This window comes from Miscanthus floridulus, chromosome 10, assembly GCF_019320115.1.
Source record: "Miscanthus floridulus cultivar M001 chromosome 10, ASM1932011v1, whole genome shotgun sequence".
In the NCBI taxonomy this organism is placed as follows: domain Eukaryota; kingdom Viridiplantae; phylum Streptophyta; class Magnoliopsida; order Poales; family Poaceae; genus Miscanthus; species Miscanthus floridulus.
Genome location: NC_089589.1, coordinates 4,387,900 through 4,404,890, shown reverse-complemented (window position 1 = coordinate 4,404,890; position 16,991 = coordinate 4,387,900). Strand labels below are relative to the sequence as shown.

Below are 16,991 nucleotides of genomic sequence, written 5' to 3'. Positions count from 1 at the left end.
TATTTCTTCCTAGTACCCTCTCCCTACCAGAAGAAACTTCTTCTAATTTTGTCCAATCTGGAAACGATGGTTTTAGGTAGAAGGTAAATGGACATATGGTATATGGGAGCATTGTTTAAGCTGGAATTAATCAAAGTTGATCTACCAGCTACGGACATAGTCCCACCTTTCCATGTGTCTTGGCACTTTTCTCAACTAAATTTGCTTTGTCCATAACTAATTAGCTCCTCCATTTATTTACTACAGCAACCATCCTGGCTTCTGGTGCCCACCACTGAAACACGTCTCTTCCCGCCTATAAATACATGGTCTGTTTCTCTGTAGGATCTCAAAGCTACCGGTACTACTCCACTATCTAACATCCAGCAAGTAGCCTTTAACCCTGCAAGGCATAGTACATATCATCAGAGAAACTCACAGATAGACCGACACGGACCACACTGCCTGCACATTCGAAGATGATAGGTGAACTGGATTCAGATGTTGTACGCTACTTCAGAGGCAAGAGCATCCTGATCACTGGTTCAACGGGCTTCCTGGGGAAAGGTACGGTACCTCTTCATGCATGAACTCGTCCAGCTAGTACTCCTTAATTTCAGTGTGTGCACGCAGTGTGTCTGCACAATGCATGCATGGCTGATCATCTCAGTGGGGATGCTTGCTTGCTGCCTTTTGGTCTCTTCGTAGTTCTTGTGGAGAAGATACTGAGGGTTCAGCCGGATGTCAAGAAGCTCTTCCTCCTTATTCGAGCCGCCGATGTCGAGTCTGCAAAGCAGAGGCTTGAGAATAAGGTGAACACAAAATATTTCTCTATTCTTTCTTCCATCTTAGTTTCTGAAGTTGTATCCAATGGCCCACTCTGAACTTTTTCCATCACATGCACATATGTTTCTGGAAACCATTTCTACATAAAAAAAAGGCAGACCGAGTGCCGGAGGCTCCCACAAACCATTTCTACATAAAAGAACAGAACAATCATTTTTTCCGAAGTGTCGTCAAGAGCTTTGCTGAAATATATTAGTAGGAGAAATAAAAATTATACAGAAAAGTTACATACCCCAAGCAAAAAAAAAAAGACAACCAACAACAGACCACTATCATGGAAAAAACTTGCTCCGACAACAGAGGAAAATTGTGTATGAATCTTTTAAGTATGCAAATTTGATGTCCTCTCTATCTTTACTACTGTGCTCGTGCATATCTAGCAATGAGCATCTCATGCAAGATGCATGCGCCACCCAAATCTTGCTCACCCAATATTAATAAAGGAAACAAGAGTACATTACACACATTTGTTCTTTTATCTGAAGAGCAATTAAACGATTTGTTTTGTAGCTATGTCTAGCCATCCATTACCCTGCCTATCACCCATTCAGCAAAATATGCCCTCCAATCCGACTTCAATATAAGATGACCTGTTGTCAAGCAGAAATACGTAACTGTGTGGCTATACTGTGCAGTAACGATCATCAATTACATAATGACAAGAACAATATACTTCAGTATGTTCTCTACTTGTGCAAATATGCAACGAAAGCAGAAAAGATCCCTTTAGTAGAAGAAGACAGTGAGTGGTCCCAAGAGGTGGCAGTTGCGGCAAAAGCTTTTGATAAATGAATAGGCATAGCACAGATATGGAAGTAAGAGACAAAGTGATCCCTTACAATAGCTGAGGGGGACCGAGTTCTGAATAAGTGGAGAGAAATCTGAAAATAATCTTGCACGGCCCCAACTCTGCAGGTTTGATGAGTCAGAATGTCTCCTGATGGATTTGCTAGCTGCATTCAATCTGAAATATGTTTTCTTCTGACAAAATTTGAATGTTTGAAGCAAGACTTAAAGTACTATATACCTATTAACTGTTGCGTTTCACTAAATAATTTCGGTCTTATGGTAATCTTTCAATGCAAACTCTGTTTTTTTAACGGAATATGCAAACTCTGTTTCGTTATCGCTAGGTGACAGGAAGGGAGATCTTTCAAATTTTGAAAGAAAAGCATGGCAATGGGTTTGAAAGTTTCATCCAAGAAAAAGTATGCCCTTTGCCAGGAGACGTCATGTATGAGAACTTGGGCCTAGGCCCTGCCAAACTGAGAGAACTATGCAAAGAAATAGACATCATTGTCAATGGAGCTGCGACTACAAATTTCTACGAAAGGTCAGAGCTTATTTCTGTCAACAGATTATTTCAGATGGCATATTGTGGAAGCATTTGGTTAATTATTTGGCAAACTCCAGGTATGATGTAGCTTTCGACACAAATGTCATGGGAGCCAAGCACATATGTGAGTTTGCAAAGAGGTGCAGTAACCTCAAGATGCTGCTACATGTTTCAACAGGTAGGAAGCAACAGTCCTGTGTTCCATGTGTGGCCAAATCTGGACCATCCATTTTCTTCAATTAAGGGGTATAATATAAGTATCACTAAAAGAATTATTAGCAATCTGAATCCATATAACGACATTATTCGTTGAGCAGCTTATGTAGCCGGTGAACAAGAAGGGATAGTGCTAGAGAAGCCATTCCATTTGGGTGAAACTCTAAGGGAAGGGACACACCTGGACATCGAATCCGAACTAAATCTGATAAAAGAGACCAGGAGAGAACTGAAAGCCAACCCTTGTTCAGAAAAGGCTGAGAGAAGAACCATGAAGGAGCTTGGCCTCAAGAGGTGAGTGAGAACTAGAGAACTCATTGCTAGAAAAGTACATTTGTCCTGTTTATGCATCTTAATTTGCTGCTACCTACTAATACTGTCCAAATAATCACAAGCACATGACATGTCTCTGTCAATGATGAAGGGCAAGGGAGTTCGGGTGGCCAAACACCTATGTGTTCACCAAAGCGATGGGGGAGATGCTGCTGGGGCACCTTCGAGGAGATCTCCCGGTCGTCATCATCCGGCCTAGCATCATAACCAGCATCCTGAACGAGCCGTTGCCTGGATGGATGGAAGGGATCAGGTACGTACGTGACCAAAAAGACAGCAAGTTCACCAGTTGCAGACATCCAATAATTCTCCATTAATTTTGTTGATTTCTTCATTGGCTCATGCATGCATGCCTCATGGCAGCATATATGCAGTATGATGCACAATTGCACAATGAAAATGTTCGCCTTCTGCAGGACAATTGACTCGTTCATCGTCGGTTACGCCAAGCAGGCTTTGTCAATCTTCTTAGTTGATCTCGACTTGATAATGGACGTGGTGAGTTTCGAAATTAAACACGGATCAAATTTAGAGAAGGGTTTTTGCTACGATACTCCAAAATGATTGAGCCGTCCATTAATTACAGGGTTTTGCTACGATACTAACCGGCAGGGGACGCGCTGTTGCTCGTACGTTTCTCTGACACAGATTCCGGGGGACATGGTGGTGAACGGCATGATGGTGGCCATGGCGGCACACTCGGAGGAGCAGGCGCAGCAGCTGAGCATCTACCACCTGACGTCGTCGACGCGGCAGCCGGCGCCCTACGCCGTCCTCGCGGAGTCGCTCCAGCGCTACTTCCTCCACAACCCGCCGCGCTCCGGCGGGAAGAAGAACAGCGGCGAGCCCGTGCAGCCGCCTAGCAGGATGCGCTTCTTTCGCACCCTCCCCAGGTTCCGCGCCTACATGGCCGTCAACTTCAGGCTTCCCCTCGAGGTCCTTCGCCTGCTGAACATTGCCGTGTGTGGCGCTTTCTCCCGGCGCCACGACGAGCTCAGCCGCAAGTACAGATACGTCATGCATATTGCAGAGCTGTATGCGCCATACTCCTTGTTCAAAGGATGGTAAGGAATTGAACCAGCCGATCAAAGCCTTCTCCTTCTTTACATTTTCTGCATTTTGGGATGCATGCATGGCCGCTGACGACGTACCGGTCTTTGGGTTTGGTCGAAATGAAGCTTCGATGACTCCAACACGGCGAGGCTGAGGGCGGCGATGATGGCAAACAACAACGGGCAAGACAGGAAATATGACGGCTTTGGTTTCGATCCCAAGTGCATAGACTGGGACGACTACTTCTACAGGGTTCACATCCCCGGTGTTATCAAGTACCTGTGTGATTAGTACTGTGTAGAGAGAGAGAGAGAGAGAGAGCCACATGTATCTCGTGTGTTTTAATACACAAGTACTGCGTATGTCAGTGTGCGGGTGTTGTGCTGAAAATGTTACTAAGCCAGAGTCTAGAGAGCTGCATTTTGCAGATTCTTTCCCTATTATCTTTTTCATCGTAACATTTGGATGTTTTTAAATGGAAATATTTTAAGAAAAAATATTTGTTTGATTGTGTATTGGCCTCTCTCTCTCCCCCCCTGGCTAGCAACTGTATTCATTGACAGAAATTCTATTTAGCTATCATCAATAAATTACATATTAAAGCTATTGTTGTCCCTCTTCCTTTCTCCTCACTCCTATCCCACTATTGTGCAACTTTTGGTGATGCCAAATCAAGGTACCTTTCAATCTTTTCTCTTGGTTGGTGAGTCGCACTACTAATGAATAGATTTTTGGAGGCGGCCGAATCCAATTTTTGGAAGCCGGGAAGGAGTCCGCCTTGAGAACAACAACTACATTAATAGATATTTTCGGAGATGGGTGCTTGTCTTCGAAAATAAATTAAAAAACAAAAAAAATTGTGGACAAGCCCGCGGAGTCAATCCACAGGCCATCGAGCCCATCACCGCCAAGTTAGTGCTTCATGTTGAGCTCGTCCTAGGGTGTTCCTAGGAACTTTTAGAGCTAATCTACCAAGGTGCATTGCAAAGAGAGTGCTCATGTGAATCTATAAGTCATTGATGGCTAGGTGGTCCTCATCCAAGTGATGTCTTTGGGTTGCTCTAGGCTTTGCACGGGCACGGGCACGCCGTTGTCCATCTCCGTAGAAGCCTATTGCTCTTGAGATTGATGTTCATCATCTTCGGTTCTCAAACCCAACAGACAAAATAATTGATCCTCATCGATTATTTCTTGCCTGCCCTCACCCTCTTCATCATTTGAGTCAGCAATCTGCAGGTTGTCCCATTCAACACCTCCATAATATTCTATAGCCAATGCATTGCCACTAACATCACCACATCCATGGTCTACAGCCTTTACATTGTGACCAACATCACAAGTGTCTGCTACAGAATCTAATCTAAGCTCAGGCTCCACATCGAGCCTAGATAAAGCCAATGCAAGAAATATAGTTAAATTTCTATTCGAACAACTCTATCAGCGTTTCGAACTACGTTCGTGGACTACAAATACAAGAGAGAGAGTGCATACTGAGGAATTAGATCACTCCAAGATCACTCCAACTGCAATCCATGGGGGCGGCGGCAGCTTAGGGGACGCGTCGGCTGGGGACGCGCCGGCCTGGCGCGGCAATCTAGGCGCAGGCCTGGCCCATGGCCTAGGGTGGAGCTGAGGCTGGCCTGGGGCGGAGGCGGTGCTTGGATGGCCTGGGGAGGTGGCAGCGCTTGGATGGCCGGGAGGAGGCGGGAGGCGGCACCTGGATGGTCGGGCGGAGGAGGGATGAGGCACCTGGTGCGGCGTGGTGGTAGGGCGGTGCCGGCAGAGGAGGGGGCGGCATGGGGAAGGCCAGCGCTGGCGCCGGCACGGGGAGGGAGCGGCGTGGGGAAGGCTAGCGCTGGGATGAAGGAGAGGGCCGATCCGTTTTGTGTTCGATCCGTTCTGATGAAAGTAACAGCAGCCAGGTGTAAGAATGGAAGGAGGCGTCTTCTTTTTTTCCACGATTTAAAACTACCCCAAATGTATTTCAGCGGGTTACGTCCATTTCATAATGGCAAAATAGCGAAATCACTTTGAGGGATGGTAAAACTGCAAAACCCGTTTCTGATGATGGGTGAAATGCCAGAGTCTCGGCATCCGGCGACTGTGACCGTGGAGGAGGTGAGGAAGGCCCAGCGCGCGACTGGTCCGGCCACCGTGCTGGCGATCGGGACGGCGACGCCCGCCAACTGCGTGTACCAGGCGGACTACCCGGACTACTACTTCCGGATCACCAAGAGCGAGCACATGACCGACCTCAAGGAGAAGTTCAAGAGGATGTGTGAGTATCTCTCTCTCAGTCTCTCTGTCTGTATCTGTCGTCGTCGTCTCCATCGCTCGCTCAGCTCTACACAACAGTCAAGAAACTTGATCACCCACATCGTCGTCTCCTGCTTTTTTTTCCTCGTGGGTCCGTGTCGCGCCGTGGCCTTCTTCGCGTCATCCTCCGCCAGCACGTCCCTTAGCTGCTCGCTCTCCAGGTAGGCAAGGGCCTACCGATGTCAGGGCGAGCGCCTTCCATCCATCGGCTCTTGCCGCGAGGTGTCGCGGTTGACCGGGGCCGGCGCTCGTGCCGGTGGTGAAGGGCATTCGTACACCCTTCTCGGCATCTTCCATCTCGATTTGAAGGTCCAGGTCCGTATGCTTGCTTCCCTCAAGTACCCCCGTATCATACACCTTGTTAGCATAGCCGTCCAGGTCCAACGCCATTTATAGTTCTTGTCAATCGTAGTAGTACCAATCTCCATTGTTGACTTCTTGTGGATTGGGTTCTAGTGCCAATCCATCTCAGAGATGTGGTGATGCAAAGAGATTGAAACACCTCAACTGAGCAATCTGTTTCCTCTGAATGCGTTCAGTTTTAGCTATGTGATGCAGAGAGAGAGAGAGAGAGAGAGAGAGAGAGAGATTGAAACACCTGAGCAATCCATTTCCTCTGAATACATTCATTCAGTTTTAGTCTGCTTGGAAGTTGGCATGCACCAGAAAATACCTGCAGAGTACAAAGTGAGTTGCATGCCCACTAAACTGTACCTATTCGAATCAAACAAGAAAGTTAAGTTCCTAGTCCACCTGGAATCGAGGCTGTCTCATCATGATCGTAATTCTGAATCTGGAAGGCAGACAAACAAATACAATCCGGGTAAATGAGTGCAATGCTTCCGGGTAAATGCTTCGGCAATTGTATAAATTTACCTGGCAACTACTCATGCCAATGCCACGAGGGGACCATCGGCGATCCATATACCCGATTGGCCCCGTTCGCTGGTCTGAAACTTGGCTGAAAAACATTGTTCCGGCTGGTTTGTTGTGAGAGAAAAACACTGTTCGGCTGGTTTGGTGAATAGTGAACTGTGAGGAGGATCAGCCGGCTGGCTGGATGAATCCAGACCAGCAAACTGACCCGATGATTGTTCCTGCTGGAAGAGTCATTTATATATGTAATGAATGGTAGTTTCAATCCAAACTACTACTCGCTCCTATAAAAATGCTCTGTCATTTTGCAGCATACTAGCTCCTTTAGTTCTGAAATATTAAAAATCATATATTTACGTTTTTGTGTATATATATGTGTGTCTGTAATCTACATCTGTCATTAAAGAAAAAAGGTGTCTCATATTATTGTATACACATGCTTAATTATAAATTACTCGCTTTTGTCATTATTAATATAGAAAACTAACATAGTGCATGTGCAATTATATGCTGCTAGCTCCTCTTTGTGAATATACTTAGAATAGTTTCCTACTAATAACCATAGAAAACTAAAAGATCGACCAAACTATAGATGAATAAAGATAACATGGTGACATAGAATAGTTTCCTACTAGTAAGAAATATTTCCAACTGCATCCTCTAATAAGGGATTGTATGTGCTCTAACTATACTCGACAATTTTGTGTGTCACTCTCAGGGCTAATCATTGGTCTAGGAATTGGAAGTGGAGCAATGCTTCTCTTTATAGTTCTTAGCACCACATATGTTATCCATAGAATCAAAACACACTAGTACAGAAATCTTAACGGAGGCGGTCACTTTTGATTTTTAGAGGCGGGCAAGGGCAACCGCCTCCAATTGAAGGTCACCGTTAATGGTGGAATAACGGAGGCGGTTATCATGCCCGCCTCGGTTAATAGATTAAGGCCCCCGCCTCTGTTAATGGTTTTAAAAAAATAAAAAAAAAACCCTAGCGAGCCCAATCGAGCCCATCGCCGGGCCCAATCGAGCCCGCTGGTGTCGCGTCCGCCGGATCTGGGCGCGCCTCCTCGTCGTCACGGGCTGACCGGAGCCCGCCGTCACTAGATCTCGATCCGCATGTGTCGCCACCGCCGAGCTAATCTGCAAGGGAGGGAGGGTGAGGGACGGATCCGCCCTGGATCTGAGAGAGGAGAGAGGACGAGGGGCATACCTCCTCCTTGCGCCGCCAGCCGCCGCCGCTGCTCCACCGACCGGGGCCTCCCGCGTCCGCACCGCCGGTGCCGCCCGTGTCCATGCCGCCAGGGCCGCCTCCGTCCGCGCTGAGGCCTCCAGCGTCCGCGCCGCTCGGGCCCGACGTGGATCTGCGCTGCCTCCACATTTGGGGGCTGGATCCGCGCCGTGGATGATGAGAGGGAGGCACAGCAGGACGATCTCGACCGGATCCGGCCAACCGGCGCCTGGATCCGGCCGACCAGCGCCTAGATCCGCTTCCGCCGCCTGGCCTCCACCGCCTCCACCCCACCGCAAACGTCGCCGCTGGCCAGGAGCGCGTGGCCTGCCACCATGGAGGAAGGAGGAGGAGAGGGAGCTATGCGCCTAGAGGAGAAGGAGAGGGACCCGTGCGCCGTGGTGGTGAGGGAGGACGGCACAGGAGGGAGGGAGGAGACCGCCGGAGGGAGTGAGGGAGGAGAGCGCCGCTGAGGAGTGAGGAGCGCTTATGTGCGCGGAGAGGAGCGAGGGGAGGACGGTGTGCGGCTGAGGAAGGGAGTGAGCTGAGGGTGAAACCCTAAGTGGCTTCTATATATACGCATCCTCGGAATTGGGCCTCTTGGGCTTTGCCTGGGCTCAGGACTGGGCCAGTATTTTTGGAGGCGGGCCTTTTAGTGTGCCCGCCTTCAAAAATCAATTTACGGAGGCGGTCGCGTTAAGATGACCGCCTCCAAAAATAGGCCATTTTTGGAGGCGGTTGTTTTAAAACGACCACCTCCGTAAATTGATTAACGGAGGTGGTGGTCTTAAGACGACCGCCTCCAAAAATATGCTATTAACAGAGGCGGTTATTTTAAATCGACCGCCTCCGTAAATTGATTAACGGCCGCCTCGGTTAATGGGTGATTAACCGAGGCGGTCCCTTTAAGGCGACCGCCTCCATTAAACATTAACCGAGGTGGCCGCTCGGGAGGCCGGCCTGGCTGGGGATAATGGAGGCGGGCAAAAAGGGTGCCCGCCTCCAATCAAAAAAGCCCACCGCCACCTAAAACAAATTGTGTAGTAGTGACATGAAAGAAAAGGATGAGACGAAAGTTTTTCAAGCAGAATCATGGTCTCAATTGCTACAACATTTGGTATTTCAAAGGGCAGACATAAGTGAGAGAATGATCCTTACTTTAGAAGAGCTAGAGAAAGCAACCAACAACTTTGACAAAACTCATGAGCTAGGTGGTGGAGGGCATGGAACGGTCTACAAGGGAATTTTATCAAGTCTTCATGTTGTGGCAATTCAGAAGGCAAAGATAGTGATACAAAGAGAAATTGATGACTTCATAAATGAGGTTGTTATACTTTCTAAGATAAATCATAGAAATATTGTCAAACTTCATGGGTGTTGTCTTGAGACAGAAGTTCCTCTACTTGTTTATGAGTTCATTTCCAATGGCACCATTTATGATCATCTTCATGTCGAAGCTTTAGTGTCACTACAATGAAAAGATAGAGTGCGGATTGCGGTTGAAATTGCCAGGGCTCTCTCATATCTTCACTCACTCATTTCGATGCCAATAATCCATAGGGATGTCAAATCTCCTAACATACATCTAAATGATAATTTGATAGTGAAACTGTCAGATTTTGGAGCTTCAAGGTATGTTTCGATTGATAAAACAGGGTTGGGTACTTGGACCCTACGTACCATAGCACAGGGCACCTTACTGAGAAGAGTGATGTCTACAGTTTTGGGGTGATTCTTATTGAGTTGCTAACGAGAAAGAAGCCAGTTTCTTATAGATCCCCAGAGGGTCATGGTCTTGTGAATCATTTTTCAACTCTGTTATCAGAACATAACTTAGTTCACATATTGGATCCACAAGTTCTTAGGGAGGGAGCTGGGGAAGTTATCGATATATCTCTATTAGCAGCAATGTGTGTGAAGTTCGAAAGAAATGACCGGCCGACAATGAGGCAAGTGGAAATGACTTTGGAAAGCATTCATGCAGCAAAGGAGTACGATTCTAGTGACATGACCGATGAATCTGAAGACGATTATATTCGGCTGAATGGCATGTCTATTGTCAGGAGAAATGAGGACACTGCAAACCAAGATGGGTTACTAGAACTTGGAGAAAGAATAATTGATGTGAATGATGATATGGAACCACATAGGTAATGTTATAACTTGTTTTCTCTATATGATGGTTGACATGATCAATGGTTGAATTCTTGTATGGATGCATACAAGAATGGATGAAGAAGCAATGAAGTTCAATAATATTCTAGATATTTATATTTACACTTTTCTTTCTAGTAATATGGACTTGTACTATTCACTACAATGTACATTTGCCCTCTAGAATCGTATCATTATGTACATATACTATCATATGATCTGAACAAATGCTATGAGCATTAAAGTTTATTGTTTGTGTGATTCTGCAATGTGTCATGTTTTCTCCAAAAATTCTAAATCAACTTTATTGCCTCATCTTTGAAAGTTTTGCTTTCCTCTCACTCTTTACATACCGCATGCTTTGTGCGTTTTACTTCCCAAAGTAGTTTATAGAATAGTGACTAGGATTAGCTCTAGTTTGTTAAACTAGCTATTTGGATGGCGGTTAAGTAGATATGAAAGGCCCCATGAACACCCAAGAGGGGGTGAATTGGGTGTGTAATTCCAAACTCAAAACCTAGGGATCAATTTAAATTACCACTAGAAAAAACATAAACAACTCTAGCAAGATGTACACTTAAGGTTTTTTTAAGTCTACTCTAACTTACCCTCAACCGAGAAGAGTTTTGCAGCCTAGAGCCAATCCTCTCAACTAACCTATAGCTAATCTAGAAAGGTAAAGATCACACAAGTAAAACACACATGGAAGCAATAAACTATGTAAGTAAAGAGCTATGGATAAAGAGGGCAAACTCCCAGAGATGTGATGTTGTATCCTATGGTATCAGTTGCCAAATGAAAATCACAGCTGCATGAGCCACAAAGTCTCACTACTGCTACTCAACTCTTCTAGTCACAATGACACTATGTACACTCAAGGCTTCTCCAAACTAGTGGGGGGTCTCCTCGTCAGATGGATATTGATACGACGCTGCTCCACACGAAGAATGGAGGGTTGCCACTTGAAGGGCCTCCAATGTCCCTACTGGAAGGTCACAACGATGCCATGGCCGCTATGAGAGCATGGTCGAGGACGTGGTGCCATGGCCGCTATGGAGGTGAGGACCAGCAGATCCAGGTGGAGAGGCACCAGATCCAGGTTGGGAGGTCGTGGATCTGACCTCTCTCTAGCTCTTCAACCACCAATGGAGCCAGTGAGCAGAGCAGCATGTTGGGGAAAACAAGAGGAGGTGAGGATGAGGGAAGGTACTTGTGGGAGCAACCTTTTTGAGCCCTTGATTGTGGGCCGCTGTCACCACTCGCGGGCGAGCAGCGGTGGCAGCCAGGGATCTGATGCGCGGGGTGTCGCATCCCGAGTCACCTGGAGGGAGACGACGCCCTTCAACTTCACTCTAACATAGTTGAGGTTGAGATTTGGTATCACCAAGTAAACGATGATGTTATGGCCTTTTTAGGTAAAAATATAATAGAGATTGTACCTATAAGGAACGATTCAGAAGCTTTGCTTGCTGATTTAAATCTAGCCTTTAATAATTTGGCTACTTATTAGCACCCTTCTTGCTCTATTCCGTGCTCCACCACTGCACATAATCCAATTCATTACAAGACGAGAGGATCCAATAGCGTAAAGACATGAACACCCAGCTGTTTTCACCATATTATAAAGAGCATACATACCCTAGTCGATGCAGGCGCTATATATTGTGGGTGTTGGTGTGCGTGGCTGCAGGGATGCAGTAGAGACGGACGAGGTTCGGCGATGAACTTTAAGTTCCAGCCAAGATTCTGTCGATCAGTACAGATTGCATAGGATTGTGTTATTAACTGGCCTCGCTCCTTAATTAATCCTCGTCTCCCATGCATGAAATTTCGTGGACCCAGTCCTGGCATCCTCGATCGTTATTTATAGCTGGCACACAAAAACCTTTGGAACAAAGCCAGAAAAGATGTTGGATTTGGTGGATTTTGGTGCACTGATAGATCCTGCAAGCCCTTGCTTAGCTAACAGCCAACTATTGCCCTGTCCTCATGCATGCATGGACACCAATTAGCCGATCTACTAGTGTGTGTGCATATTTCCACGTCCGTTTAGATCCTTGGAATTAAATTCATTCTAATAATTATAATTTAGGCATACATTAATTAAGCTAATATGATTTTATATGGAATATATTTGTATATTATTGATAGGCTGATAGCCATACAAGGGAGATACTTGTTTGTTGCATTTCTACTATAGAAAAACGAGTTGAAAAGCATGCTATAAGTTGCAGAGTAGAAATATAGCATGGTGATCTATAGAATCAATTTCTATTTTTCACCCTATGAATTTGAGATATGCTTATTTGTCAATTGTCATCTTAGGAAAGTTGTGTAATATCAACTTCTAAGTCAAATAGCCTAATTCATTAAGTAGATTTCAATTCCTCCGAAATGAAGGAATCCAAACGGACCCCCACCTCCTTAACATTGTCTGTGGTTCATGTTCAACGTTTGGACGACCTTGTATTGGATGAGTTGGTGGTGGCTTGGTGCATGACATAGCTGAGGCGTGGCGTTGTAGTTCTCTAGCTCTGATGTGTCGTGTACTCAAATGTAAAATGATCTCATCTCTTCGTTTTCCCCTGAACATACCCAGCCATTACAGACACAGCAATACCAATGCATGGCAATGCCGCAATGGGTTTATTACCTGATGATAGCGGCCGGTAATAAGCTAGGTTTGAGCAGATCTGAGGCGCTCGTGCTACTCGTCAGCAAGTTTGGATTTTGGAAAGGGATGTTGGGTCCTCGGGGGTTACAAGGGACGTCTCATCTCCTGCCGTCACTTGGAGCTCGGAACTAACAGACAGTGCGTATGATGCATGCGTCAGACGACAACTAATGCATACCTGGCTTGAACTGGAAGTGGAACTGTATATATAAATTTGCGTCGATCGAGCACCATCGATCGATCTCATTGGTAAAAAAACAGGAATCAAACTTTCTCAACTTTGACTAGTTTTGTAGAAAATGCATGCGACATTTATATCTGCTAGCAAGTTTATTATGAAAGTATATTCAACGATCTACCTAATGATACTAATTATGTACCGTAAATATTAATATTTTGTTAAATATATTTGATCAAAGTTAAAAGTTGTTGACTTTTTGGAAAGCGAAAATTACTCTTTCTTAGGGACAGAGGGAGTATGCTAAAGCTCACTGACATCTTTTCAGCAGGACGCACTACAAAAACTCCCACTGGACGTTCATGTAAATGCACGTACACTCATTCTCTATGAACACACATACATATGCCGTACCCTATGAGCATCTTCAAAAGACTAAGCCAACGAATGTTGAGATTAACAAAGTCACCATAGATGCATTATATCATTGTTAATGAGCATATCACCTACCACTGAAAGAGTAACACTGCTTATCCGTATACTCAGTTTCTGCAAAAGATCCCTATGTGCCTTAGACGACCCAAGCACGGGTTGTAAGTTTTTGGAATTTACTCTAATAGTAAATTGACAATTTGTGTGTCACCCACAGGGCTAATCATTGGTCTAGGCGTTGGAAGTGTTGCGATGCTTATCTTTCTTGTCATATCATGACATTAATAATCCGTAAAATCGAGACACAAAGGAAGGAAAAGATGAGACAAAGATTCTTTAACCAAAACCGTGGGCAATTGCTGCAGCAACTGTTACCTCAAAGGGCAGGCATAGCCGAAAGAATGATTGTTATTACTTTGGAAGAACTAGAGAAAGCAACTAACAACTTTGACAAAGCTCGTGGACTTCGTGATGGAGGGCACGGAACAGTGTACAAGGGAATCTTATCAAGTCTACATGTTCTGGCAATTAAAAAGTCAAAAATAATGATACAAAGAGAAATCGATGAGTTCATAAACGAGGTTGCTATCCTTTCCCAGATAAATCATAGAAATATTGTGAAGCTTCAGGAGTGTTGTCTCGAGACGGAAGTTCCTCTACTTGTTTATGAGTTCATTTCCAATGGCACCCTTTACAACCACCTTCATGTTGCAAATTCAACATCACTACCATGGAGAGATAGATTAAGGATTGCAGTTGAAACCGCCAGGGCTCTTGCATATCTTCACTCACTCACTTCAACGTCAATAATCCATAGGGATGTCAAGTCTCCAAATATACTTCTGGATGGCAATTTAACTGTGAAGTTGTCAGACTTTGGAGCTTCAAGGTACATTCCTATCGATCAAAGTGGGCTAAATACTACTGTGCAAGGAACGTTTGGGTACTTGGATCCTATGTACCATAACACGGGGCACCTTACGGAGAAGAGTGATGTCTACAACTTTGGTGTGCTATTGATAGAGCTACTTACTAGAAAGAAGCCTGTTTCATATAGATCCGTAGAAGGTCATGGCCTTGTGTATCATTTTGTCACTCTTGTGTCAAATGGCAGCTTATTTTGGATACTGGATCCACAAGTTGTCAGGGAGGGAGATGGAGAAGTTGTTGACATTGCTCTATTGGCAGTAATATGTGTGAAGCATGAAAGCAAGGACCGGCCGACAATGAAACAAGTGGAAATGACACTAGAAAGCATTTATGCAGCAAAGGAGTATGTTTCGAGTGACATGACAGATGATCAATGGTCTGAGGAGATTACAAATGTGGATACTAATATGTTTACAACTCCGGGTTGATTTGAAAGGTCCATGTGTGTTTGACATAGAAAGAGATATATATGATACTGCTTCCCATATGTAACTTCAATATGTGGTGTGAATGGTGACACACATATGATGCAAGTATACCTTAAGTCAACTTTTTTTCTATATTAACAATGGTAGAACATGATAATTATTTATAATGTAATATGTATAAGTAGTTTCATATATTTTCTACAACGCCTCAGGTAACTTTTCATGTTATTTTAATTTTAATAACTGTAGAGGCGGATAATTTAGATTCAAATTCATGAGTTACTTTATATTATTTTTCGTAATCGCATAGGTGGGTTACTTTGAATAGCAAAGGTAATGGCCAATTAAGATACAACTTTAGGGATTAGTAGTTTGTATAATTTCTACGGTGGGTCACTTAGATAAAATAAGGGGATTATTTTTGGGAAGTTTTTTCGTAATCGTAGCGATGTTGGTAATTTGTAGATGTGGATTTTCTGATTACCTTAGAGCATCTCAAGAGTCTTTCTAAAACTCATCCTCCGAATCATCATTTCGAGAGTCATTTGAGTAAAAGTTGTTTTCTTCATCTTTGTATCCTTAAATAGTTTTTTCTATATCTTGTGCGCACTCTAGAGAATCATCCTCAATGCCCATCTTTAGCTAGCGAGAAATTGGTAATAGAGGATGTCTATACAGGGTGGAAGGCGAGCTAAAATATAAGGGGGGAGGGTGTTAATTTGCCCAATGCTAAATGTAATTACACTAATGCCATAGTAACTAGTTTTTTTAGTAAATGAAAAATGAATGAAAGCCTAGAATGTTAGCGGCCACTAGCCAGCTGATGAGGGCCGTAGGAGTCTAGGAGAGCTACGCTATGACGCTATACATATTGGACGGCTACGTTGGCTTGTTGATAGAAAAGGAGTACGCTGGTTGCTTCATGGACTAGTTAGCTAGCGGTCGTCATCACACTGATAGCTTCGTGGGCCTTTAAAATTCAGCTGCGGGCAAACTGGGCTCTGCCCACATGTCTATATTAGTAAGGAAAAAGTCTACTTGAGCTCCCTCGACTATCGCAAGAGTCCACTTTTCCTCTAGAACTAGAGAACCGGACATAACTCCTCTCTTATCTTTTCAAATCGGGCATATGACCTCCCTAGCTGTTTCTCTACGTTGTTTTCTCTTTTTCTTTTATATTTATTTTGTCCGAATCTTTAAAAAATCATAGTAAATTGCAGAAAATCATAAAATAGAAAATCTAATTTTGTTGGACTCCACATGAGTAGATCTACACAGTAAAAATATGATATGGTATAATTTAGTACAAAGTTTTTGCTCTAGCTTTAGATCTATGCTTTTCAGTGATTAATTTATAGCTACAATTTTTGTTGTCCTATTATGGTGAATTTTTTATGGTGTACTAATCATTGTAAGTTTGAGATGATATAAAAAATTCATGGTCATTGGATCATATATGACTGAGTATAGATTTATTCTGGTTTATGCTTATTAAATAGTTTTTAAATAGTTAAAAGTATGTAAAAATAGAAAATATGTGTTCCCTATGTAATATTACTATTGTTATACCGTATGAAAACTTAACATAATCATGTTGTCACTGAGAAAATTACACAGAGAAAAAACATTTTCTATTTTTACACACTTTTAATTATTTTAAACTATTTAATAAGTATAAACCTGAATAATTCTATAACTTAGTCATACATGATCCAATGAGCATGAAATTTTTATTACATCTCAAGAGTACGATGATTAGCCCACCATAAAAATTTCACCATAATAGGACCAAAGAAACTACAACTATGAATTAATCACAGAAAAAACATAAATGTAAAGTTAGAGCAAAAATTTTATACTAAAGCATACCATATCATATGTTTACTGTGTAGATCTACTCATGTGATGTCCAAAAAATTGGATTTTTCATTTTATGATTTTTCTATAATTTACTATGATTTTTTAAAGATTAGCCAAAAAAATATAAAGGAAAAAAGAAAAATCACCTA

The 16,991-nt window shown here is 43.7% G+C and overlaps 1 protein-coding gene and 1 pseudogene across 1 annotated transcript; both read left to right on the top strand.

Annotated features, from left to right (window-relative positions):
* Positions 1–352: 352 nt before the first annotated feature.
* LOC136487531 (probable fatty acyl-CoA reductase 4) lies at positions 353–4,204 on the top strand. The gene is made up of 9 exons (XM_066484652.1): positions 353–546; positions 688–791; positions 1,959–2,158; positions 2,239–2,339; positions 2,479–2,671; positions 2,802–2,963; positions 3,127–3,208; positions 3,359–3,774; positions 3,889–4,204. Exons 1-9 carry the CDS (start codon positions 459–461, stop codon positions 4,052–4,054), a joined length of 1,512 nt encoding a protein of 503 aa, XP_066340749.1. The 5' UTR covers positions 353–458; the 3' UTR covers positions 4,055–4,204.
* Positions 4,205–5,800: 1,596 nt separating this feature from the next.
* Positions 5,801–14,982, top strand: LOC136487889 (wall-associated receptor kinase 5-like; annotated as a pseudogene).
* The last annotated feature ends 2,009 nt before the right edge of the window (positions 14,983–16,991 follow it).

Coding starts and splice junctions, on each gene's coding strand:
- LOC136487531 (XM_066484652.1), top strand. CDS start 459: ATGATAGGTGAACTGGATTCAGATGTTGTACGCTACTTCAGAGGCAAG. Junction 547..687: donor AACGGGCTTCCTGGGGAAAG/GTACGGTACCTC, acceptor GTCTCTTCGTAG/TTCTTGTGGAGAAGATACTG. Junction 3,775..3,888: donor TACTCCTTGTTCAAAGGATG/GTAAGGAATTGA, acceptor GTCGAAATGAAG/CTTCGATGACTCCAACACGG.